At 45.1% G+C, this 26184-nt stretch overlaps 1 protein-coding gene across 2 annotated transcripts in view; it reads left to right on the top strand.

Annotated features, from left to right (window-relative positions):
• The window catches only part of SLC35E2B (solute carrier family 35 member E2B), a 67285-nt gene that overhangs the window by 33129 nt on the left and 7972 nt on the right, over window positions 1-26184 (top strand). For both annotated transcript variants that reach the window (XM_069741712.1, XM_069741714.1), the window contains exons 2-7: window positions 3456-3916; window positions 11209-11344; window positions 12397-12524; window positions 13216-13336; window positions 24146-24199; window positions 25735-25807. In XM_069741712.1, the coding sequence (XP_069597813.1) occupies window positions 3595-3916; window positions 11209-11344; window positions 12397-12524; window positions 13216-13336; window positions 24146-24199; window positions 25735-25807 (834 nt within the window). In that variant the 5' untranslated portion in view covers window positions 3456-3594. The remainder of the gene's footprint in view (window positions 1-3455; window positions 3917-11208; window positions 11345-12396; window positions 12525-13215; window positions 13337-24145; window positions 24200-25734; window positions 25808-26184) is intronic.

Below are 26184 nucleotides of genomic sequence, written 5' to 3'. Positions count from 1 at the left end.
TTCCTATCACAGTTAATGATGATGATTAGACGGCTCCTCTCTGATAACCGCCATCAACTTTTTTGTTGTTGTTATTGAACGTAGTTGGAATGTTCTGTTTTCATATCAGTGTTGTTAAAGACACAATAAACATATTTAGGCCATGTTCACACAGTGCGTTTTTTACTGCGGAACCGCAGCGGTTTTGCCGCTGCGGTTCCGCAGCTGTTTTCCATGCAGGGTACATAACAATGTAACCCTATGGAAAACAGTCACTGCTGTGCACATGATCCGTAATTTCGTTTAAAAAGCCGCGCAGAATAGCTGCGGCAAAAAAGAAGGAGCATGTCACTTCTTTTTCCTGAACCGCAGCGGTTCTGCACCCATAGACCTCCATTGTGAGGTCAAAATCGCAGTAAAACCCGCAGATCAAAAATATATCTGCGGGTTTTACTGCGATTTGATGTGCAGAACCGCTGCAGCAGGAAGTGCGGGGGAGCGGGCGGAAGTGCGTGGGCGGAGTGTGGCTGCCCCCCCGCGCTCCGATCCCGCCCCCCGTGCTCCGATGCCCCCCCCCCGTGCTCCGATGCCCCCCCCAGTGCTCCGATGCCCCCCCCCCGTGCCCTAATCTCCCCCCCTTATACTTACCCGGTGTCCGTCCGGCCGTCTTCTCCCTGGGCGCCGCCATCTTGCAAAATGGCGGGCGCATGCGCAGTGCGCCCGCCGAATCTGCCGGCCGGCAGATTCGCTCCAAAGTGCATTTTGATGACTGAGATATAACCTATCTCAGTGATCAAAATAAAAAAATAGTAAATGACACCCCCCCACTTTGTCACCCCCATTGGTAGGGACAATAAAAAAATTAAGAATTTTTTTTTTTTTTTTCACTAAGGTTAGAATAGGGGTAGGGGTAGGGGTAGGGTTAGGGTATTTTCAGCCATTTTAGCCCTAAAAAGCTTCCTAGGAAACACACAGTCTCTGCATAGAAAACTGCATAAAAAAAGGATAAAAAAACGCATCAAAAAACGCATCAAAAAAGGACAAAAAAAGGACCTGCGTTTTCTGCCAAGAGCTGCAGTTTTTTAAAAAACTGTCCTGAAAAAAAAAAGGATGGAAATCCTGAACGTGTGAACATACGGGAAACCACTGGGTAAATCTGACAGGGAGAAGGACTTGGGGATCCTAGTTAATGATAAACTTACCTGGAGCAGCCAGTGCCAGGCAGCAGCTGCCAAGGCAAACAGGATCATGGGGTGCATTAAAAGAGGTCTGGATACACATGATGAGAGCATTATACTGCCTCTGTACAAATCCCTAGTTAGACCGCACATGGAGTACTGTGTCCAGTTTTGGGCACCGGTGCTCAGGAAGGATATAATGGAACTAGAGAGAGTACAAAGGAGGGCAACAAAATTAATAAAGGGGATGGGAGAACTACAATACCCAGATAGATTAGCGAAATTAGGATTATTTAGTCTAGAAAAAAGACGACTGAGGGGCGATCTAATAACCATGTATAAGTATATAAGGGGACAATACAAATATCTCGCTGAGGATCTGTTTATACCAAGGAAGGTGACGGGCACAAGGGGGCATTCTTTGCGTCTGGAGGAGAGAAGGTTTTTCCACCAACATAGAAGAGGATTCTTTACTGTTAGGGCAGTGAGAATCTGGAATTGCTTGCCTGAGGAGGTGGTGATGGCGAACTCAGTCGAGGGGTTCAAGAGAGGCCTGGATGTCTTCCTGGAGCAGAACAATATTGTATCATACAATTATTAGGTTCTGTAGAAGGACGTAGATCTGGGGATTTATTATGATGGAATATAGGCTGAACTGGATGGACAAATGTCTTTTTTCGGCCTTACTAACTATGTTACTATGTTACTATGTTACCCTAAAGATAAAAAAAAATGTGGATGATGGTGTGAAAGGATATTTACAATTTAATTTCTTACTTGGGAGACTAGAGGAAAGGACAGTCCACCTTGCAGGCCGGGCTGGCATTGTTCCTAGCTGCCCATGGGTTGCTGTGCTGAAATGTCAGAGATTTGTAGATTTTATCAGAGGGTGAAATTTGTGAATCAAGATGAAGGCTGAAAAGAAGCAAAACGGGATGTACATACACTATGTGTAAGAAGTATAGATTGTGGCAATCAGTTGGGGGTGCAGGGAAGGGAAGAAAAACATATTTTGCTGGACTACTTTAAAAATTAGGTAGACACAATGAGAACTCCTTCAGTGACAGAAAAAACTCAAAAGTGTTAGATATCAGCAGGAAATTTCTTACTGGATCGTTAAAGTACTTACATTGGCTAAAAGCGGTGTGTAGACGAGAGGAAAATGCTCAGTCCCATACACCCTCAGCTGAGCGTACGCTTTTATGGGGCGGTTGCACTAAAAGGGTTGTCGGGTAATAGTATGTTGATAACCTATATATTTTGGATAGGTCACCAATATCAGATCTGTGGCGATCCAACACCCGGCACCTCTACCAATCTGCCGCTCCTAGCTCCGGATGTAAATGTACTTAATGAAGCTGCATTCATTGTATAGTGGGCGCTGCCGGGTACAGCAGAACAGCTGTTCTCTTGAATAGGAGCTGTTCTCCAGTACTCTACAGCGACAGCTACACACTGAGTGCAGCACCATTCAGTATGTTTACATCCGTCCTCTGCAGCTTAGAACAGCTGTTCTCCAGTACTCTACAGCGGCACCTACACACTGAGTGCAGCACCATTCAGTATGTTTACATCCGTCCTCTGCAGCTTAGAACAGCTGTTCTCCAGTACTCTACAGCGGCAGCTACACACTGAGCGCAGCACCATTCAGTATGTTTGCATCCGTCCTCTGCAGCTTAGAACAGCTGTTCTCCAGTACTCTACAGCGGCACCTACACACTGAGTGCAGCACCATTCAGTATGTTTGCATCCGTCCTCTGCAGCTTAGAACAGCTGTTCTCCAGTACTCTACAGCGGCAGCTACACACTGAGTGCAGCACCATTCAGTATGTTTGCATCCGTCCTCTGCAGCTTAGAACAGCTGTTCTCCAGTACTCTACAGCGGCAGCTACACACTGAGTGCAGCACCATTCAGTATGTTTACATCCGTCCTCTGCAGCTTAGAACAGCTGATCAGTGGCAGTTTTGAATGTCCTACAGATAGGTCACCAGTATATTCTGACCAGACAACCTATTTTTGTCTGTTTTTTGTGGCATACGCCTGACCTTTCCCCTGCAAACTTACTGTCTAGCTCATCCATGATTGAAGAGGAAAAGCTTGTTCCATACTATGACCTTTCTATTTAGGAGTTTATTGTCCTGATGTTGTTGCTATTCTTATCCTTTACTGCTTTGATACAATGCTATAAACTATTTTTTTTTTATATCTCTTTTTAATATATAATTTTGGTTTATATGCCGTGCACGTATATATTTATTTATGTATATCATGTAATCTTGTTTTTGCCACCTCCGTAGGATTTCCTGAGGCCACCAGCACAGAAAAGGAGATCAGCCATGGGAGCCTTTGGGTTGACATTGCATTGAGCAGAGTTGCATCGCTGGGGCCTTTGCTGGTCAGACAGATGATCCTTTGGACTTGTCTATAACCACCAAGATGCCGTCTGGTAATTCCCAAGTGCCGGATGACTGTAAGAATGTCGTATCTCAGGATAAAGCGAAGGGGAAGGTGCCGTATCACCATGGACCTCTGTTCCCTCACCGGGCCGAGAAGATTATAATCACCCGCAGTGATAGCGTTCCCGAAGAGCACGTATTGCAGATCACCATCACAGAGACAACGGTCATCGAGTCCGACCTAGGAGTCTGCAATTCCCGGGCGCTCATCTACCTCTCACTATGGTTTTTCTTCAGCTTCTGTACACTTTTCCTGAATAAATACATTCTCACCTTACTGGAAGGAGAGCCAAGCATGCTCGGTAGGTTTGCCTCTTTTGCATTTACTTTTTGGCAATCTGAAGCTAGAAACTTGCTGTGAGTCGCTGTGTCAAATTTTTGGAGTGTTTTGGTCTTTTCCCCCCCAGCACTCTACAGAAATGAAAGTCGGCTCCTAGAGCCGTCCAACTTGTTCAGGTTCACACATGATTTATTGTTGCAGATAAATTCAGAGAAAGATTCCTAAAAAAAAAACATATTTGCTTTTACAAACAATGCGACGAGTTTCGTCTAGTATTGCTGCTCAGTCCCGTGTCTAGAATTGTAGCTGTCCGTCTTTTCTCTTTTTGAAAATATTTGGTTTCACATATGAATAAAAGAAAAACTCATTCTACAAGATATTTTTAAATCTCTGAAATGTGTCATATCTCTGTTGTTCCTTCTGGAAATGTACAACTGACAGATGGATGATAGCAGTGTGAACATAGTCAGGACACCCCTATCTGTGCAAAATAGACTGCGAGGGACACTCCATTTGGCAAGAAAATGGCAATAGCCGTTAAACATACATTTTTTTTAGGACGAATAACAGGGGAATGACACCATGCAGAGGTGTAAGGAAAGATGCTATGTCATTATTACATGGGCAATACAAATATGTACTAAAATCATAAACGGACTAATCATAAGAGTGAAAAGTAGAAAATCATAAAAAATAATATACAGTGTGTATATGTATGTGTATATATATATATCTACTATATAATTGTCTAAGGGTCACTTCCGTCTGTCTGTCTGTCCTTCTGTCATGGTTATTCATTCACTGATTGGTCTCGCCAGCTGCCCGTCATGGCTGCTGCGACCAATCAGCGACGGGCACAGTCTGGAAGAAAATGGCCGCTCCTTACTCCTCGCAGTCAGTGCCTGTCGCCCGCATACTCCCCTCCGGTCACCGCTAACACAGGGTTAATGCCGGCGGTAACGGACCGCGTTATGCCACGGGTAACGCACTCCGTTACCGCCGCTATTAACCCTGTGTGTCCCCAACTTTTTACTATTGATGCTGCCTATGTAAACAACCACTACACAGGGTACGGAGATGTGCACTCAGCATGTGGGGAAACCAGCTGATCGGTTTTGGTGCTGGATGTCCTGTGGTGTAATATTTTGGACAATCTGTAAGGTAGCATTAAGGAGTCCATACACTTCACATAGAAGTCAGCTGAACGATCATTCGACCTACCATTATTACTCCTGTACACATGCACGTAACTGAGAGCGCACGTGCCAGCAGTAGAAAAAGGGGGTGCTATGGTGCGTCACCTACCCTGAAGGATTAGGCAGGGTATCCACTCTCTCCCTTGACATCTACTTGTAATTGGAGACGTTTTATACCCTAATCTAGTTTTTCAGGAGCAGGGACAATCGAGTCACCATCAGAGGACTGACCCACCTGCTACTGTCATTAATCTGAAGACCAGTCAAATAGTCCCGTCACCATTGACCACACCGCCTAGCCTTGTAAACAAAGGCCCCAGGGGATGAACATTCATGGTAATTTTCTGGGGTAAAACACCTTCATTTGTTGCAAATGTTTCGTTCAATTTTGGAAATTGCTTAAAAATGTTACCACATTCTGCTTTTTGAGGCCAGTCTTGGACGTGTCTAGGTCAGGCCGTCTGATTTAGTGCAATTTCCACTAATAATGTACTCCAGTCCCTCACAGGAGGACCTATCTGGCGAGGGCGTATGCCAGTTAAGAAACGTGCCTAATCCATTTAGTGTTGCCTTGCCTTGTACGCGCATTGTACTCCAGCGAGCCCGTTCATTGGGACTGGCATGCACAATGCTAACCTGGATGATCCGATTGTGCATTATTGGATGGCCGCCACATAAGGATGTCCCTGAGTTTTTGGATGAGGTGTAGGTGTGAGATACCAATGCCACCATCCCTTTGACTGGCGATTTCCACCTTGTAAGATTACGTCACCGTCCCTGTGTTTTGCTGCCCTGCTCTGTTCCTGTATACTCAGGAAGTGAGTGCAATAGCCAAGGAGAACCAGACTAACCGGAAAGATGCCCTCTCGGGTTGTTTACGTGTATCTGGAAGCCTGTGTGCCACTAAAACAATAATTCTTGCCAAGGAAAACATATGCAGATCTTTTATCTTTAATAGGTGCTACTGTGTGTTTTCCCCGTTTGTTGATGACTGCAGCTTTGCGTGTTCATTGATTCCAATAATCAAATGCCCTTCTGGGTGAGCATTAATTTACAGTGGCTTGCGAAAGTATTCACCCTCCTTGGATTTTTACCTACTTTGTTACATAGCGACCTGTGTTTAAATATTCTTGTAACCTGATTTGTGTGTGATGCATCAGCGCTAAATAGTCTTATTTGTGCAATAATTAGAGAAGAGGTGGAAGGCACCACTTATATGATAATGAAGAAGATTTTTAATGAATGGGGTTCACCCATGCCATGGGCAGTATAAGTAATATAACATGCAAAACACAAGAAAAAGAATGCCCATATACATAGGGAACACCCAAACAAATTAAACACTCAAATTATTATGGAAATAACATGACACTACAAACACAACCATTTAAAAACATTTAAAACAGTTCTGAAAATCCACAAAGGCCATGTCCAATAATATGGATCATGGACATCCCGTAACTACCAAAAATATGCTCGATGCTGTGTACATGGACTCAACAATAAATGTTAAATACAGGAAAAAATATCAATAAGAGCAGCCCCCATCTATTCACAGTACCATATAAAATATGTGGTGGGAAAGGGTATATATATGCATATATGTCCTGTACAAAAAAAAACTGTGAATAGATGGGGGCTGCTCTTATTGATATTTTTTCCTGTATAAGATGATGTATGTGGAATTTCCTGAAGAAGAGGTCGCACTGACCTTGAAACGCGTTGAATAAACCTCCTTTTAAATTTATTATGCTTGGAACTTCATCATTAAGGCAGCGCGGATTTAACCCACACCTCCTGCACAGTTTATATTGTCATACGGCCGTTGATCGGCTTGTGGATCTGCAGCAGCCGAAATCGCTACATGCTCTTCGTTCAACAAAATCAGGTGAGCAATTCTAAGAAAGCTCTCTTGGTTATCTAGAGGATAAGACCCTATTTTGCGCTTTGTGTCTCCACTTTTTTTTCCTATAGCAGCCCTATGTATATGGGCATTCTTTTTCTCGTGTTTTGCAAAATAGTCTTATTTGGTGAAGTGAGAAAAATGTAGGCATGAATTACTTTTATGGAATAAAAATTGGCATATGTATTCACACCTTTGGCGATGAAACATCTAACAATTTCCAGTGTAAGCAATTACCTTCATAAGTCCCATGCTTAGTGATAGGACGTCTCCCTGTGTGCAATCTACGTGTCACATATCGGTCAGTATATACACTTTTTACCTTTTCTGAAAGGCCACAGAGGCTGCAGCACCATTAACAAGAGGCTCCACTAACCAAACACCATGAAGACCAAGGAGATCTCCAAACAACCCCATGAAGACCAAGGAGATCTCCAAACAACACCATGAAGACCAAGGAGATCTCCTAACAACACCATGAAGACCAAGGAGATCTCCAAACAACCCCATGAAGACCAAGGAGATCTCCAAACAACACCATGAAGACCAAGGAGATCTCCTAACAACACCATGAAGACCAAGGAGATCTCCTAACAATACCATGAAGACCAAGGAGATCTCCAAACACCATGAAGACTAAGGAGATCTCCAAACAACACCATGAAGACCAAGGAGATCTCCTAACAACACCATGAAGACCAAGGAGATCTCCAAACAACACCATGAAGACCAAGGAGATCTCCAAACAACACCATGAAGACCAAGGAGATCTCCAAACAACACCATGAAGACCAAGGAGATCTCCAAACACCATGAAGACCAAGGAGATCTCTAAACAACACCATGAAGACCAAGGAGATCTCCTAACAACACCATGAAGACCAAGGAGATCTCCCAACACCATGAAGACTAAGGAGATCTCCAAACCCCATGAAGACCAAGGAGATCTCCCAACACCATGAAGACCAAGGAGATCTCCCAACCCCATGAAGACCAAGGAGTTCTCCAAACAACACCATGAAGACCAAGCAGAGCTCCAAACAAGTCAGGGACAAAGTTGTTGAGAAGTACAAGTCAGGGTTGGGTTACAAAATAATATTCCAATCTCTGATGATCCCCCGGAGCACCATCAAATACGGTACATTATTATCAAATGGAAAGAACATGGTACCACAACAAACCTGCCAGGAGAGGGCCGTCCACCAAAACTCTCATCGTGGGTAAAGAGGGCATTAATCAGAGACAGCACAGAGACCAAAGCTAACCCTGAAGGAGCTGCAGAGTTCCCAAACAGGGACTGGGGTATCTGTTTATACAATAAGCCGTACACTCCATAGAGGTGGCCTTTATGGAAGAGTGGGCAGAAAAAAAGCCTTTACTTGCACACAAAAATTGTAAGGCCCGTTTTGACTTTGCATGTGGGAGACTCCCCAAATGTATGGAGGAAGGTGCTATGGTCAAATTACCTCAAAATTGAACGTTTTAACCACCAAGGTAAACGCATGTGTCTGGCGCCAAACCAACACCGCTCATTACCCCAAAACACCATCCCCACAGTGAAACGTGGTGGTTACTGCTTCATACTCTGGGCATTAAGACAGGGAAAATGGTCCAAATTAAGAGTAAGATTGAAGGTGTGAAATACAGGGATATTCTTGAGCAACACCTGTATCAGTCTGTCAGTGATTTGAGACTGGGACGGAGGTTCGCCTTCCAACAAAACAATGATTCAAAGCATACTGCTTAAGTAACATTTGAGAACTTTTCAGGGTAAATGTGTAAATATTTGAGTGAACTAGTCAATGCCCAGTCCTTAATCCAATTGAGAATCTGTGTTCAGACTTGAAGATTGCTGTTCACAAGAAGAAACTTGAAAGAGCTGGAGCGGTTTTGCATTCAGGAACGGGCAAAAATCCCAGTGGTGAGATGTAGAAAGCTCACAGAGACTTATCCAAAGGGACTTGAAGCTGTAATTGCCAGAAAAATAGGCTCTCCAAAATACTGACTTTATGGGGGTGACTAGTTATGCACACTGAAGTTTTCAGTCATTTTGTGCTATTTGTTGTTTGCTTCACAATAAACATAAACTCAAATGTTCACAGTTGTAGCCATGTTCTTTACATGAACTGATGCAAACCCTCAAAAAAAAAAAAACTGTGAAATTCCATGTTGTGCGGTAGCGAAATATGAAAAATGCAAAGAGGTGAATACTTTTGCCAGCCACTGTAGCCCTTTTGCTGTGTAATTGTGTAATTCTTTTTTTTTTTTATATCGGGTTCCTCACTTTAACAGCCCCTTTTTATTAAACAGTTCTGGTGGTAGTTTACTGCTGTCATGACCAGACAACAGGGCATTACGTGAGCTGGTCATATACATTAGACTTATGTCGTCCGACCCCGCTGATCTAGACTGGTTCAGCTGACAATCAAATTTATATGGTGGCATCGGCCAAATGATGATCGGGAATGATGTCGATCAGACATGGCCGATCTCAGACTGACGATCACATTGTTCTCCCTGAGATAAGCCGCCGGCTGACATGACAGCTGGCGGCTTCCTCATAGAGAACACAGGAGCGTTTGATCAAACGATCGTTCCTGTATAATGGGAGAGTCGACAAAGATGGCTGTGAACTGCATGATCTTTTGGCTGACAGCCATGTAATGTGTAAGACTTTATTGTCTCAAGAATTGAGGGGTCTTTACTTGAAGAAGTTGTCCACCACTTGGACAAATTTTTTTCATACTCCTCACTTCGCAATGATAAAATAATAAAGCTTATACTTTCTTCCCTCCCGTTCTGGCGCCATTCCCGTGGTGTCGGCACTCGTTCTCCCCGGGGTTCTCGTGCTGTTGTGACAAATGACACCGGTGCCCAATCTGTGCTGGTGTCACTGTTCCCTGTCACTGTTGAAGAGGAAGTGAGAGATCCACTGCAACCTGGACATCCTCTTCATCTTCAATTGACAGAAGGCAGGGACAATGACGTCAGCGCTGATTGTCATGAGTGGAGGAGCGGCGCCAAACTAGGAGGAAAGTATACAATTTGTATTTATTTATTTTTATGCTGCATTCTGGGCTAGTGATTGGTGAACCCCTGGATGTTCGGATTCGGCAGAACAGGTAAAAAAAAAGTTTTGTTTTGGGTACCAAGTCCCAGATCCGATTCAGATGGATTAGGGGACCCGAACATCCTTTATTTGCCACGCTGCCTCTGATCGGTGGTAAGATCATTACGGCTGTCCAGAGAGCTGTGGTTCCCACGCTGTCAGATGACTGCATGAGCCAGCAGCTGTGAGCGGAGGTTAAAAAGTTAAGTCTAATTGATGCACCTTTTCTTGGGTGGCTGCGGGCTGCTATTTTTAGGCTGGGGGCAATATCCATGACCCTTTACCAGCCTGGGAATGCCAGCCCCAGCTGTCTGCTTTAGCTTGGCTAGCTGTCAAAAATGGGAGGGGAGCCACGGCATTTTAAAAAAATACTTAATTTTTTTTTTGTAAATGGTGTGGGGACCCCTGTATTGATAACCAGCCATGATAAAACTGACAGCTGAGGGTTTCAATCTGCAGCTGCTAGTTTTGCCTGGCGGTTTATCAAAAATACAGGGGAACCCACACCATTTTTTAAATTTATTTATGAATACTCCCATCAGCGGCGCCTGCTCTCGCTGTTATCAGTGACAGCAGGCGTAGGCTGATGTGAGTAATACTCCAGTCAGCCGCTGCCTGTGACCGGAGGTACATTTTTTTTTTTTTTACCTCCGGTCACAGATGCTGGTTCACGCTGCTCTCTGACCGGCGGTAATAATCTTACCGCCAATCGGAGTCTCTGTTGTTTCTCACGCTCTCATGCAGATGACGGCTTGGGAAACACCCAATGTTCGGGGTGCCGAACCTGAGCAATATGACATACGTTCTGGTGAAGTCCGTGTTCAGGGTCCGTGCCCGAACAGTCGGTGTTCAGTATGTTGATACAGACGCCGAACTTTACTGTTTGGGTTCGCCAAGCTCTGCTTTGGGCCCATTCACAAGTGGACAACCCCTTTAGTGACTCTAGACATCCGCTCTTTGCCGTATCTCAATATTTTGTTGATGTGTTGTAGACTCCCTTCTTACCTTCATAGGCAAAAAAAAGAAAAGAGTTTTTCAATATTGATGACATCTTCTACATACACACTAATTTTTCATTATATTCACATTTTTTTTCTTTTCTGCAGGTGCCATCCAAATGTTGACAACGACGTTCATCGGCTGCATCAAGATGTTCATTCCCTGCTGCTTATATCAACACAAGACTCGTCTCAGTTACCCCTCAAACTTCCTCATGATAATGCTGTTTGTGGGGATTATGCGGTAAATATCCATGTGAAGATATCGTGAAAAAGCCACTGGGACTGGGAGTATCCAACTCTCTACAAGACCGAGTCCACCAAAGTTATCTTCTGATGTCAGAATATGCTTTGATGGGAATCTGTCACAAGGATGGACCATTTCACTTTAGTTTTTTTTTGTATTTATTATCTTTAGAATTTGTCCACACAGGGCAGGAAAAAAAATATTGCAGAAGAATACTGCATGTGTCACTTGGATATCTTGTGGTGGCTTTGCTTTGGATTTCACCCTAAACATTGCAAAAAGTGAAATTTGCCGCAAATTTTTGCAGGAAGAATTGACAGATGCACACCTCCACGTCAGTTTTCACATGGAATTATTTATTTGTTTTTTGGCGTCCTTAAAGACACCTGCTAATCAATTCATGTTGCCCAAATCACAGGTAGCACAAACTAAAGAATAAGCGATTGCAGCCAGGTTGGTGTTTCTCTGAAAAGCTCTGGTGTTTCCGAGAAAACATAGGTCCTGATTCATTAAAACTTGCTTTGTTTTGGAGTAATAAGCTCTTGATATATTAAGAGGTGCATTTTACAAGTGGTGTGTACCTCTGTGCACCTACCCCCCAAAAAAAATCTTGTTTGGACATTAAAATCTTTTATTAACTGTGTAACAACTGTTCGCACTCTTTCATCTAATAAGATTCCTACCCTATCCTATAAAAGCAGTGAAAAAAAGTCTGATTTACTGTACCGAGACCCACAGAAAAATAAGCCTCATAACATGGTGTGTACAAAAAAAAAAAAAAAAAAAATATATATATATATTTATATATATAAAAATATATATTTAGATATATAAAAAAATAAATACGGTATATATTTAGATAAATATATATATATATAAGTATATATATATATATAAGTATATATTTATATATTATGTGTGTCCATATAAAAAAATAAATATTAATATATATATATATATATATATATTTATATATTATGTGTGTGTCCAAAATAATGCTAGTTTTGATTTGTCTGCTTTTTGAACTATGATCGCTCCTTATATTCCAGGTTCTCCACTGTGGTCCTGGGGCTGGTGAGCTTGAAGAATGTAGCCGTCTCGTTTGCAGAAACAGTTAAAAGCTCAGCCCCCATCTTTACAGTCATAATGTCCAGGCTGATTTTAGGAGAGTACACCGGTGAGTTTCCGCTGCTTTACCATCAGCCTCTTCTTAGGCATTGTGCACATGGAGTTTTAGTGAGACAGTTCAAGCACAAACTTCTTCAGAAAAAGCTCCCATCTATTTTGCATTTTGTAGGGGTTTTTTGTTGTTGTTTTGACGCATTTTCTGCAAATATTTTTTTGTGTAGATTTCCTCCTGTTTTAGGCTTTTTGTAGCCTCACCTTAAGCTTCTATTACGATAACCGCCAATAAAAATTGATCGGTCACTTTCTTGTTTTTTTTTTTTTTTTAATGAAAAACAATTAAAAGGCTGAACAGGAGGATGTTTTACAATAGAAATAAATCTTAAGAGTCCTTCAAACTTTTTTTTTTTCTTTTAAAGTGCTGACTTGTTCCAAAAGTCTCCTAAAGAACTCAGTATGCACGAAGCCTTATGGGTCAAAGCAATGGTTTTCCCTTTGCTTGCTGGTTCATATGAGGTCATGTTTTCCCCATAGTAGTCACAATAGAGCCCTTGGTTACAGCAGTGCCCTTCTCCCACGTAGTAGTTAACATTAGGCCTTTTACACTTTTTTGGTAGCCGTAGCAGTCCCCCCAGTCCCTATACACCACAGCTTGGGCTGTAGTGTAGGTACATGTTCCTTATTGTATGGGTTGGGTGTCGCTTCTGACTTCTTGTAATTCCTGATTCCTTTGGACTCCACAGGAATGATGGTGAATCTGTCCCTCTTACCGGTCATGGCGGGGCTCGCCCTTTGTACTGCAACCGAAGTCAGTTTTAATGTGCTTGGATTCACTGCAGCATTATCCACAAATATCATGGACTGGTAAGTTAACATCGTGCCTTGTCCTGGATTGTGAGAGACGCCATTAAAGGGGTTTTATGTTTTCAGAAAAGTTGTGTCTTTTTGCATCTACATGGGCTGATCCCACTGATTGGCTGCAGTGCTGTCGACGTGACATTAGCACTGTACAACAGCAGACCTCAGGAGCAGTGGCAGAGACTCAGCGCTGGACCTGGGGAGTTTGAGTGAAACACATTTGTTTTTTTCTGGTTTTTAACAACAAACCTTTAGGGCACCTTCTCACTGTTCCTTTAGCTTATCTGGCACACATTGCTGTGTGACGATGCATCCTATAGCCACATTGCAATCCCGACGGGTGACGTTATGATAGAATCATATCTATTTAGTCTCATTTGTAAAGTTGAAAATAACTTTTTTTTTTTTTTTTAAATTCGTTTATTAATTTCAGAATAGACAAACATTGCACATATTACATTTATCATTATTAAACATACCATCAGATACAAATGATTACAAACATCATCGCATCCAAAGTTCAGAGGCAATAGACTGTGCATGTTGAATCACTAGTACCTACAAAATACCTACTATACAACTTAAACAACTTTAACCTTTAGTAATAAGTCGCCAAAAGAAAACAGATTCAAGTTTGCTCTGCAACGATGTCCCCAAACCCCATGCCCTCCTCCCCGTGCATATATCTAATCCACGCAGACTACAGAGTATGATGAGATGAGTTCCATCTACCCCAAATTTTTTCGAATTTACCTGGGCATCCTCTATTATGGTACAGTGTTCTTTCATATGGGATAACCGAGTTCACCAGGTCAATCCAAGCTCTGAGAGACGGGGAGGAGCTACCCATCCACCTTAATGCCAGTACCTTTCGTGCTAAGAAGAGCGTTTCTCGAAGGAAGATCCCAGTATGGTGATCCCAGGTCTCTGTATCCCACACCCCAAATAGGCAAGTCAATGGTTCAAGTGGGACAGGGATTAACAATAAAGACGTTAACAATGTCGTGACTTCTTTCCAATAATGAAGGATTACCGGGCACCGCCATATCATGTGGGTAAAATCCGCATCATGTGCGTGACACCGTAAGCAGTCTGACGTCTGAAGGCGGCCCATTTTAAAAAGTCGTGTCGGAGTCAGATAAGTCTGATATGTAATATATAGCTGGGTCATCCTATTGTTAACTGAGGGAGAAACTTTAGTTGGAGATTCCAAAATATCTTCCCACTCCTCTCCCAGTGTATCGGGAAGGAGTCCCTCCCATTTCTTTTTTAAGGTGTTAATAGTGAGCCCATCTCCCACGGATAATAGGTATGTGTATAAAGAGGAAATGAGCCCCTGAGGACCCTGTGATTTGAGAATGCCTATAAGGGGTAAAGATGAAATTGCTCGACCTGCACCTGCATTTCGCATATGTGACTGGAAAGCTGACCTCAGCTGTAAATAACGGAAGAATTGAGATCTTGGGATATTGCAGGTATCCCGCAATTGTTCAAAGGACACAAAAACATCTTGGTTATACAAATTACCTACCGAGAGAACACCACATGAGATCCAGAACTCAGTAGACGGGTGATTTAGTAATTCTGGAAAATAACTATTATACCACAGTGGCATTTCGGCTATTATATCTGTATATTTAATAACTTTTTTAATTTGTCTCCATATTAATCTCGCTTGTCGAAGCAATGGCAGCAAACGGGGAGCACTGACTTTCTCCATTTCCAAAAAACCCAGTGGACAGTCAATACGGGCAGAATGGATTATATGGCTTTCTGAATTAGGTAGGGAGTTGCTAGGCATCCATTTGCTTATCGCCCTAGCCTGCCCAGCAAGATAATATAGATAAAAGTCTGGTAAGGCTGCCCCTCCCCCCCTTGTCGGTCTCTGTAGAGTAGATAGCTTGAGTTTGGGTCTAGTCTTCCCCCATATAAAGGACGTGGTCAGGGAGTTTAAGTTTGCAAAAAAAGATTTGGGTATTGGCACAGCACTATGTTGGAGACAATAATTAAATTTGGGGAGCAATATCATCTTAACTAAATTAATGCGACCTGCAACGGAGAGAGGGAGTTTGCTCCAAGCTATGAATTTAGATTTGGCCAGGTCCAATAGTGGATAAATATTAAGTCGTAGGTCCAGCTGACTATATTGAGACATATGTATTCCTAGATATTTGAAATTGGAGACTACAGGTAGTGACGAGAGATTTTCGAGACGGGGCATCGGCGCATGAGACAGAGGCATCAGAGCAGACTTATCCCAATTGATATAGAGACCAGAGAATTTGCTAAAATTATCTATAGTCGTTATTACTCGCGGTAGTGTTTCTTCTGTTTTATCCATAAATATGATCATATCATCAGCATATAAACCGATGGTGTCTACACGATCCGCAATACTTATTCCCTTGATATCCGTGGAAGACCTTATGCGTATTGCCAATGCTTCTATCGCGAGGGCAAAGAGGGCCGGGGACAGAGGACATCCCTGACGGGTTCCCCTATGTAAAGTAAAAGAATCAGAGATAGAATTATTCACAATTACCCGTGCCCTAGGATTCCTATATAGTGTATCTATCCCTCTAATAAATTTATCTCCAAAACCGTATTTCTGCAGACATGCAGAAAGAAAAGGCCATTCAAGGGAGTCAAACGCTTTAGCTGTGTCTAGGGATGCCAGAGCCCAGTTATTATCCAATTCTAGGGAGCTATATTGAATCACTGATTGGACCCGCCGAATATTAATAGAGGTACTTTTCCCAGGCATAAAGCCTGTTTGATCTGGGTGTATAAGATCTAATATGATTGTATTTAGTCTAGTGGCCAATATTTTAGTGAAGATTTTATAATCTACGTTCACCAATGATATGGGGCGATATGATCCACATTCCAAGGGGTCCTTTCCCTCCTTCTTAAGTACAATGATATTTGCATCATAAAATGTTTCAGGCATAATTTCTCCCTCCCATATATTCTGAAGCACCTTCAATAAGAGTGGTGCCAGGTGGTCCCGATATTTTTTATAGAACTCAACGGGAAACCCGTCAGGTCCAGGGGCCTTCCCGGTGGCCATATCCATTATAGCCTGTTCCACCTCCTCCAGAGTAAACTCGGCTTCCATAAAAGCTTGCTGGGTTGGGCTCAGTAAGGGGAATGCCATGTCTGATAGATAGTCTATACATTCAGGGACCCCAAGACCACTACCCGATTTGTACAGTGACTTATAGTAATTACAAAAACTTTGAAGAATTTCCTCGGTGGAGGATACCAACGAACCATCGAGTGTCCGAATCTGTAGTACCGTGTTGGAGGTGTTATGCTGACGTACCAAAAAAGCTAGGAGTTTACTGGCCTGATTCCCCATTTCAAAATAAGACTGACGAGTAAAGAATAATTTACGTTTTGATTTAGTGTCTATATTTTGGGTGTATAATCTTTGGGAAGTGAGCCACTCCACCCTGTTGCCGTTAGTTTGATTGGCCACATAGGCGGCTTCCGAGTCCTTCAGCCGTCGCTCAATCTCGTCATCTTCCCCCGCCGTCACCCTCTTTATATAGGAGATTGTAGAGGACAGACATCCCCTCAAATATGCCTTTAGAGTGTCCCAGAACAGATTGAGATTCGAGGGGTCTGGGTGAGTAGAGACAAAGCAGTTTAACTGATCAACCGTTCTATCACTAGCATCTATTAGTTTCAGCCAGAAGGGATTCAATTTCCAAGGTATATTATTATTTGACTGACCGTATTTAAGTTTGAGAACAATTGGGCTGTGATCTGATATCCCCCTGTTACCATGTTCGACACTATTCACCCACAGCGCTAGGTCGCTAGATCCAAATATGTAATCTATACGGGATAGAGACTGTCTAGTTGAAGAATGACAAGTATATTCCTTTATCTCAGGGTGACGTATTCTCCATAGGTCTAACCATCCGCTACCGTTCATAAATGATGCCAATTGAGAGGGAGATTGAGAAAGGGACCCCCTTGACATCTCGCCGTCTAGTCTCAGTCTGTCTTCAAGATTATCCATGACTAAATTAAAGTCTCCCATACAGATAACACTAGCATTAGGATAATTTAGGGAGAAACCCAGTGCCATGCGGAGAACCGATATGCCGGCCGGGGGTGGGTTATAAACACATAATATCACATATTCCTTCATATTAATAAAGGCATGAACAAAAACAAAGCGACCCTCGGGATCGCGTCGTGACTCTCTAGCCTCCCACCTGACATTCCTATGTACCAACAGGGAGACCCCTCTGGAGTAACTGGTGTGAAATGCGTGAAGGGACCACTGCACCCACGGCTTTTGCGTACACTTAGCTGTGTCTCTGGTCAAATGCGTCTCCACAAGTGCTACAATATGTGGATGATACCTTTTAATTTGTGAAAATACCTTAATTTTCTTTCGAGGAGTCTTAATACCCCGTATGTTCCACGTCATACATACAATCTCAGATCCCATATCTACGTTCGGGAAAAGGCATAACATACACCACAGCCTGGGCGGGAATCAGGAACATCATACAGAGCATAAGGTTATCACTGGCGACTAATAAACATAACAAACAATTGAAATTGAAACTGGTGTAAAATACCAAACCAAACAACATTTGAACAGTGGAGGAGTGTAATCCTACACTCCTATAGTTGAGTAGAATAGGGGATACCCTCACTGGAATCAGCGTCCGGTATAGTTGACAAACTCAGCACCCACATAGAGAGCTCTAGATTGTGTTGCCATCAGATAGAAAGAGCTACTCAAGAGTCCGGGGTACTAGGCCCCTTGTATGACCGTAACCATTCGACCGCCTCCGCCGGGTCAGTGAAGAACAGGGAGGAGCCTTCATGAACAATACGGAGTCGAGCTGGATAAAGCATGGAGTAAATGATGTTTTTATCCCTGAGCTGCTTTTTGACTTCCATAAATCGAACTCGCTGCTTTTGAAGTTCCATAGAGAAGTCCGGGAAGATTGATATAGTGGCGTTATTGAACTTAATAGGGGCCTTCTGCCTTGCCAAGCGAAGAATTGCATCCCTGTCTCTGCAGTTAAGGAGACGTGCCAGAAAGGGTCGGGGCGGAGTTCCAGGAGGAAGAGGTCTCGTTGGGACCCTATGGGCCCTTTCCACAGAAAATGTTGAGGAGAATCCGTCTCCCAGGGAGGTTTTAAGCCAGTCCTCTAGAAATTGCTCAGGTTGCTGACCCTCCGAGCGTTCTGGTAGGCCAATAATTCGGATATTATTACGGCGCAGCCTGTTTTCCAGGTCATCTGCCTTTTGCTTCCAGGCATTCACAGAGCCAGTGGCCTTTGATAACTTAGCCTCCATTGGGGCAATGGTGTCCTCTATCTGAGACACCCTTGTTTCAACCTCTGAAATACGCCCTCTCATAGTTTGTATATCTTGTCGCAGACGGCCCACTTCAGTATGCACGTCTTCTATTTTCTCAGTGAGAGAGGACCTGGTGAGAGATATAGCCTGCATCAACTGCTCAGATGCTTGTTTAAGAGTCAGTTCGTCTTGTTCTCCCTCCTCATTGCTGTCAGAAAGACGATTTTTGCGTTGACTCTGCGTGGGATTATTTCTGAGAGAGCGTGTATTATCTGGGGCATCTTCTCTGGCATATTTCCTCAACTTGTCAGCAGCCCCCGCTCCTTTAGGATGATGCATGGTGATTGGCAGAAGATCCCCACCAAATGACCAAATTTATTATTATGGCAGTCTATTCTCCACTAGCAGACCGGACAGGGCCAAACACCGGGATGCACCCCCGAGAGGCAGCAAACCAAGCAAAGAGTCTCAGATATCTGCAAATGTATCAATTTAGGAGTTTGCCCAGGCACTGTGTCCCAGAGCAGCCACAGTTCCCCAGGAAGAACAGCAGGGAGGGGGGAACGATCCCTCCAAAGTAATGGTGCAAGCAGGGGTTTTGATAAGGGGAGTGCAGGGCCCAATTTTCCAGGGCGCACACCGCTCTGCCCCTTTTAGTGTTTCAGGCCGGTAGCTCACCTCCTGAATGCACCGCAGTCTTGCTATATAGCGCCTCTCTCCTTGCTGCTGGAGAGTGCGCTGTGGTAATGGCCGCCGTCTCCCAGGGCCCGCCCGCCGCTCCAGACCCGGCACCTGTCTCCTGCTCCTCGATGTTCCACAGCGTCCCCGCTGTATGTAAGTGCCTGCCGTGCTCCCCGGGGGATCCACCCGGCTTCAGCCGCCGCCGGCACTGCGTCCCGCCCGTCGGAGCCGCGCTTAAAGATGGCCGCCGCAGCCCAGGGACCTCGCCGCTCCTCCAGACCGCCACAGATATCGGCTCTCCAGCGTTCCACCGCCGCCACCCGGGGGGGTCGCCGGTCTCCCGAGCTTTCAGAGCACCGCCTCAGCCGGTGCAGCTGCAGTTCAGGGGGATAAATGGCCGGATTCAGATCAGGATAATGGGAGCCTCCAAAAGGTGCGTCTTCTCTCTTGGCTTACATAGCCACGCCCCCGAAAATAACTTTTTAATATATATATTTTCATGTCTTTTATTAATTAAACACTCGGGATTATTAAAATTGTCGCGTTGCAGTAGTATATCATTTCACTATTTTTGCGGTGTGGTCTTTTCACCAACTTTTCCATGTGGACCTGGACACACAATGTAAGTTTCTGCAGAGCGCAAATACCCCCACTCCCTTTTTTTTTTTTAATTATTATTATTTTGTTTCTTTTGGGAAGCGATTAGCAGCCAAAGATATGGCACTTAATGAGCTAACTAAAATTACGCTCATGTGGGTGTTATTAGATATTTTTCACTGGGGGCCTACAGTTATACCTCCTGTATGATGCTGACCAATCTGAAGCAGGCAGCAACATAGAAGTGCTAAAGGATGCATGACGATGTCATCATGGTCATATCACTTGAGTCCACTGGTCCTGCCAACCGGAGTGTGCAGCCTAAGTATGCCCTGAAGATATTGCACTGAAGTGTGGAGCTATTAACTCCAGTTGATATTTCTGGAGCATTTGTGCTGTGCAATCTATATGTAAGCTTCACACTCCGGCTGGCATGACGTGTGAACTCACTTCATGTGACTCCGATGACATCATCACAGGTCCTTCTGCACTTCTATGTTGCTGCCTGCCTATGATTGGTCAATGTCATAGAGGAGGCAGAAATGCACAAAAAGTATCTGATAACTAAAGTTAAGTCCAAGTGGGTGTTAACTCATTAGGCGCCAAATATTTGACTTTCTTATATCTCCACAACAGAGAGGCAAAATTAAAAAGACAAAAAAAAGTGTATTCATGCTCTGCAGCTGAAATTACATGGTGTGTCCAGGTCCACATAAAAAACTTGGTGAAAGACCTTCTTTAGTTCCCAATGTCCAATCAGCAGCTATGATGTGGCGCTGACTTGCTACCCATGCCATAATGTTACCCAAAATCAGTGCTAGGAGGCAAACAGATCTTAGTGGTAGAGCTGCACTAATTATCATTGTAAAAATTGGATCCTCACAAAAACCATTCCAGATTTTGCAGCAAATCTGCTGCATAATCCACATTAATAACGTGCAAATTCTGCTGTGCAAACACTTATCATGCTGCAAATATAAAAAATCAGCTCCGCATGTCAATTTCTGTGCTGAAATTTTCTGAAACACGTCTGACATTTTTTTTTCTTCTTAAATCTCACCTACCCACCTGGTATTGCTCATAGGCTGCAACTTTTTCACAAGCAAATATGCTCTGAAAATCTGCAGTAAATTTCCACACATACATTTACCTTTTTATTGTACAAACATGAACTGGTGAAAACATAGTCACATGTTTGCACCAAGACATTATATCCTCCTGTTTAATGGTTCAAATGCTGATAATAAAAGACAATTTATGTAAAAAATAAAGGCTTATTCAGCTTTGGAAAAAGGCACCTGAGGCCAAGATGAGCGTTAGTAAAGGAAAGGGTCATCCGACTGTGGAATGAAATAGCACAAGAAGTAGTAGCAACAGATACAGAATCAATGCCTGGATGCATAATTCATAATACATGTTATCCACTTGAGGGGAGCAAGACCATTCTATACTACTCAAATTCACTATGACTTTCCCCCCAAACATTTAGACTCTTAATGAATTTTAATTTTTGAAGATTACATTTCCACAGCCATCCGGGCTGAATCCTGATGGCCTGGCAGGGGTTAAGAAAATCCAACAAATTCTTATACTTGCCTTTCCTTGGCCCTCCACACTTTTCCCTGCAGCCGCCACTCCTCCTTCTTTTGTCACCGGTCTTCCATTGGGCGATGCCACTGACTACTAGCCACTCTGTCACGTGAAGCGCATTTACATAAATGATCAGCATCACACCCTACATGACAGTGAGGGGTTTAATGAGTCCCGACGCCATCCGGAAGACCACAGGGAGAAGGAAGTGGAGCTGATCGGAGAAGGAAGTGGAGCTGATCGGAGAAGGAAGTGGAGCTGATCGGAGAAGGAAGTGGAGCTGATCGGAGAAGAAAGTTGATTGGAGAAGGAAGTGGAGCTGATCGGAGAAGGAAGTGGAGCTGATCGGAGAAGGAAGTGGAGCTGATCGGAGAAGGAAGTGGGGCTGATGGGAGAAGGAAGTGGAGCTGATGGGAGAAGGAAGTGGTGCTGATCGGAGAAGGAAGTGGTGCTGATCGGAGAAGGAAGTGGGGCTGATGGGAGAAAGAAGTGGGGCTGATGGGAGAAGGAAGTGGGGCTGATCGGAGAAGGAAGTGGAGCTGATGGGAGAAGGAAGTGGGGCTGATGGGAGAAGGAAGTGGGGCTGATGGGAGAAGGAAGTGGAGCTGATCGGAGAAGGAAGTGGAGCTGATCTGAGAAGGAAGTGGGGCTGATGGGAAAAGGAAGTGGGGCTGATGGGAGAAGGAAGTGGGGCTGATGGGAGAAGGAAGTGGGGCTGATGGGAGAAGGAAGTGGTGCTGATCGGAGAAGGAAGTGGGGCTGATGGGAGAAGGAAGTGGAGCTGATGGGAGAAGAAAGTGGGGCTGATGGGAGAAGGAAGTGGGGCTGATGGGAGAAGGAAGTGGGGCTGATGGGAGAAGGAAGTGGGGCTGATGGGAGAAGGAAGTGGGGCTGATGGGAGAAGGAAGTGGGGCTGATGGGAGAAGGAAGTGGGGCTGATCGGAGAAGAAAGTTGATTGGAGAAGGAAGTGGGGCTGATGGGAGAAGGAAGTGGAGCTGATCGGAGAAGGAAGTGGAGCTGATCGGAGAAGGAAGTGGGGCTGATGGGAGAAGGAAGTGGGGCTGATGGGAGAAGGAAGTGGGGCTGATGGGAGAAGAAGTGGGGCTGATGGGAGAAGGAAGTGGGGCTGATGGGAGAAGGAAGTGGGGCTGATGGGAGAAGGAAGTGGTGCTGATCGGAGAAGGAAGTGGTGCTGATGGGAGAAGGAAGTGGGGCTGATGGGAGAAGGAAGTGGGGCTGATGGGAGAAGGAAGTGGGGCTGATGGGAGAAGGAAGTGGGGCTGATGGGAGAAGGAAGTGGGGCTGATGGGAGAAGGAAGTGGGGCTGATGGGAGAAGGAAGTGGGGCTGATGGGAGAAGGAAGTGGGGCTGATGGGAGAAGGAAGTGGGGCTGATGGGAGAAGGAAGTGGGGCTGATGGGAGAAGGAAGTGGGGCTGATGGGAGAAGGAAGTGGGGCTGATCGGAGAAGGAAGTGGGGCTGATGGGAGAAGGAAGTGGGGCTGATCGGAGAAGGAAGTGGGGCTGATCGGAGAAGAAAGTTGATTGGAGAAGGAAGTGGGGCTGATGGGAGAAGGAAGTGGAGCTGATCGGAGAAGGAAGTGGAGCTGATCTGAGAAGGAAGTGGGGCTGATGGGAGAAGGAAGTGGGGCTGATGGGAGAAGGAAGTGGGGCTGATGGGAGAAGGAAGTGGGGCTGATGGGAGAAGGAAGTGGGGCTGATGGGAGAAGGAAGTGGGGCTGATGGGAGAAGGAAGTGGGGCTGATGGGAGAAGGAAGTGGGGCTGATGGGAGAAGGAAGTGGGGCTGATGGGAGAAGGAAGTGGGGCTGATGGGAGAAGGAAGTGGGGCTGATGGGAGAAGGAAGTGGGGCTGATGGGAGAAGGAAGTGGGGCTGATCGGAGAAGGAAGTGGGGCTGATCGGAGAAGAAAGTTGATTGGAGAAGGAAGTGGGGCTGATGGGAGAAGGAAGTGGAGCTGATCGGAGAAGGAAGTGGAGCTGATCTGAGAAGGAAGTGGGGCTGATGGGAGAAGGAAGTGGGGCTGATGGGAGAAGGAAGTGGGGCTGATGGGAGAAGGAAGTGGGGCTGATGGGAGAAGGAAGTGGGGCTGATGGGAGAAGGAAGTGGGGCTGATGGGAGAAGGAAGTGGGGCTGATGGGAGAAGGAAGTGGGGCTGATGGGAGAAGGAAGTGGGGCTGATGGGAGAAGGAAGTGGGGCTGATGGGAGAAGGAAGTGGGGCTGATGGGAGAAGGAAGTGGGGCTGATGGGAGAAGGAAGTGGGGCTGATGGGAGAAGGAAGTGGGGCTGATCGGAGGCGCAACAGAACAAGTATTGAGTGGGCTGAGGTCTGCATAAGAGTATATCTCTTTACCCTCTACCTGGCAGACTCGGTTTGCCGTGAATTTATTCGATGTGATTCAAATCTCTTTACTGAAGTGAGAAAACCTGCCTGAATCAAATTTCGGCAGATCCTCTTAACTCTAGTGAAGAAGATTGTAAAACTAACTAGGAAAGGTTGATTGTGATGTTCCTTTGTCTTCTTCAGCCCATATAAGTATGATGTTCCTGCTATATTCTTTAGTATAACGATTATATTGTACCTGTCATTTCAGCTTGCAGAATGTCTTCTCCAAGAAACTCCTCAGTGGCGATAAATACAAATTTTCGTAAGTATTTTGTACCCTAAGTTATTTTAGCTGCCTAAGAGCCAAGGGAATAGGGTATGTCCACCATTGTCAAAGTTAAATCATATACAGGAAGGCAAAACCTTTCAGTTCTCTCCGTATCCCTCTACTTGTTCAGTGCTGGGACGAGCTAAGCGCTCTGGAGGCCTCTTCTAAAAAGCGTCTATGCAGAAAAGGCTTCAAGTATTGTCATTCCCTCTAAGTAAATCTCCAGTATTCCAGTTTTTTTTCCCTCTGGTTTCTCTAGCAGAAAGTTCCTGCTTTTTGTTTATTTGAATGAGGTGCAATAGGTTGATGAATTTAGGGAAGGGAGGATGCCAGGATGGGTTACAGTTTGTCCCTACATCATTATGCACGCAAACAGATGTATAGCTTTTTTTTAGTCAGGACAGGTATGGTCACTATGCTTGGTGCAGCTCCTGGTCGGAGTGTGTGTGGGTCGGCGTGTGTGTGGGTCGGCGTGTGTGTGGGTCGGCGTGTGTGTGGGTCGGCGTGTGTGTGGGTCGGCGTGTGTGTGGGTCGGCGTGTGTGTGGATCGGCGTGTGTGTGGATCGGCGTGTGTGTGGGTCGGCGTGTGTGTGGGTCGGCGTGTGTGTGGGTCGGCGTGTGTGGGTCGGCGTGTGTGGGTCGGAGTGTGTGTGGGTCGGCGTGTGTGGGTCGGGGCGTGTGTGGGTCGGCGCGTGTGTGGGTCGGCGTGTGTGTGGGTCGGCGTGTGTGGGTCGGGGCGTGTGTGGGTCGGCGTGTGTGTGGGTCGGCGTGTGTGTGGGTCGGCGTGTGTGTGGGTCGGCGTGTGTGTGGGTCGGCGTGTGTGTGGGTCGGCGTGTGTGGGTCGGCGTGTGTGGGTCGGAGTGTGTGTGGGTCGGGGCGTGTGTGGGTCGGCGTGTGTGTGGGTCGGCGTGTGTGTGGGTCGGCGTGTGTGTGGGTCGGCGTGTGTGTGGGTCGGCGTGTGTGTGGGTCGGCGTGTGTGGGTCGGCGTGTGTGTGGGTCGGCGTGTGTGTGGGTCGGAGTGTGTGTGGGTCGGAGTGTCTTGGATGATGAGAAAATTGAGATTTTTTTTCTCCATCTTCTACGTGCGCAGAACTTGCACTGAGATGTCCTCAGAGTGCAGTCTATTTTCCATGGACTCGCTGACTTTCATGGCCGAGTGTGATCCGAGTATCAGATCTAATATGCATCATCCGTGCATCAATTTTTTTTCTACGTTGGACCAGTTTTGGTCCGAGGAAACACTTGGACAAGTACACGGCCCTGTAGACTAATGTTCTTCCTAGTGCGATCAGATGACTGATGTCCTTTGAAGATTCACAGCACAATGGAGGTAAAGGAGGAACGTGTAGGTGCTCCTGAAAGCGATGGAATATACAGTTATTTTTTTTCCTTTATTCTTTCTCTTGCCTGGGTGTATGAATGCAGAATACCATTCTATTCCTGGTAATGCAACAAAGCTTTATTTTTTTTAAAGATTGCATTTTTCCTGTCTTTTGTAAGTGAAGTTGTTTTTCTTTCTTTTTTTGCAGACCGCCTGAACTGCAGTTTTACACCAGTGCAGCAGCGGTGATCTTGTTGGTCCCAACATGGATTTTCCTGATGGTAAGTTATGGACACTTGTGGAAACAGGTGAACCATCACGACAGTAAAATCTGGCCAGAATTCAGCTTTTACGACATTTTCTGCAGTATCACGCCACAGTGTCATAACGCAATTAGGTGTAATGTACAAAGCAGAAGTACAGTCACACGGAGAATCCAGGGTTCAGCGGGTTCATTGCTGTCACAGAGGTTGTTACTGCTGTCTTTTAGCGCTCATAATACTAAAGTCCACAACACGTTCACCGACTGATCCATGGACCCCCAGATAAACTCAACAGATGCTAAAAGAGCATCTTATGGCCTCTGGGGTACAGTGTGGAGGGATAGGTGCGGACTACAGACCTCATTTACCTATACACTGGGCCGTCACCCAAAAGA

This window comes from Ranitomeya imitator, chromosome 10, assembly GCF_032444005.1.
Source record: "Ranitomeya imitator isolate aRanImi1 chromosome 10, aRanImi1.pri, whole genome shotgun sequence".
Taxonomy (NCBI): domain Eukaryota; kingdom Metazoa; phylum Chordata; class Amphibia; order Anura; family Dendrobatidae; genus Ranitomeya; species Ranitomeya imitator.
The sequence above is the reverse complement of the archived record's forward strand: the minus strand, read 5'-3'. Positions and strand labels throughout refer to the sequence as shown.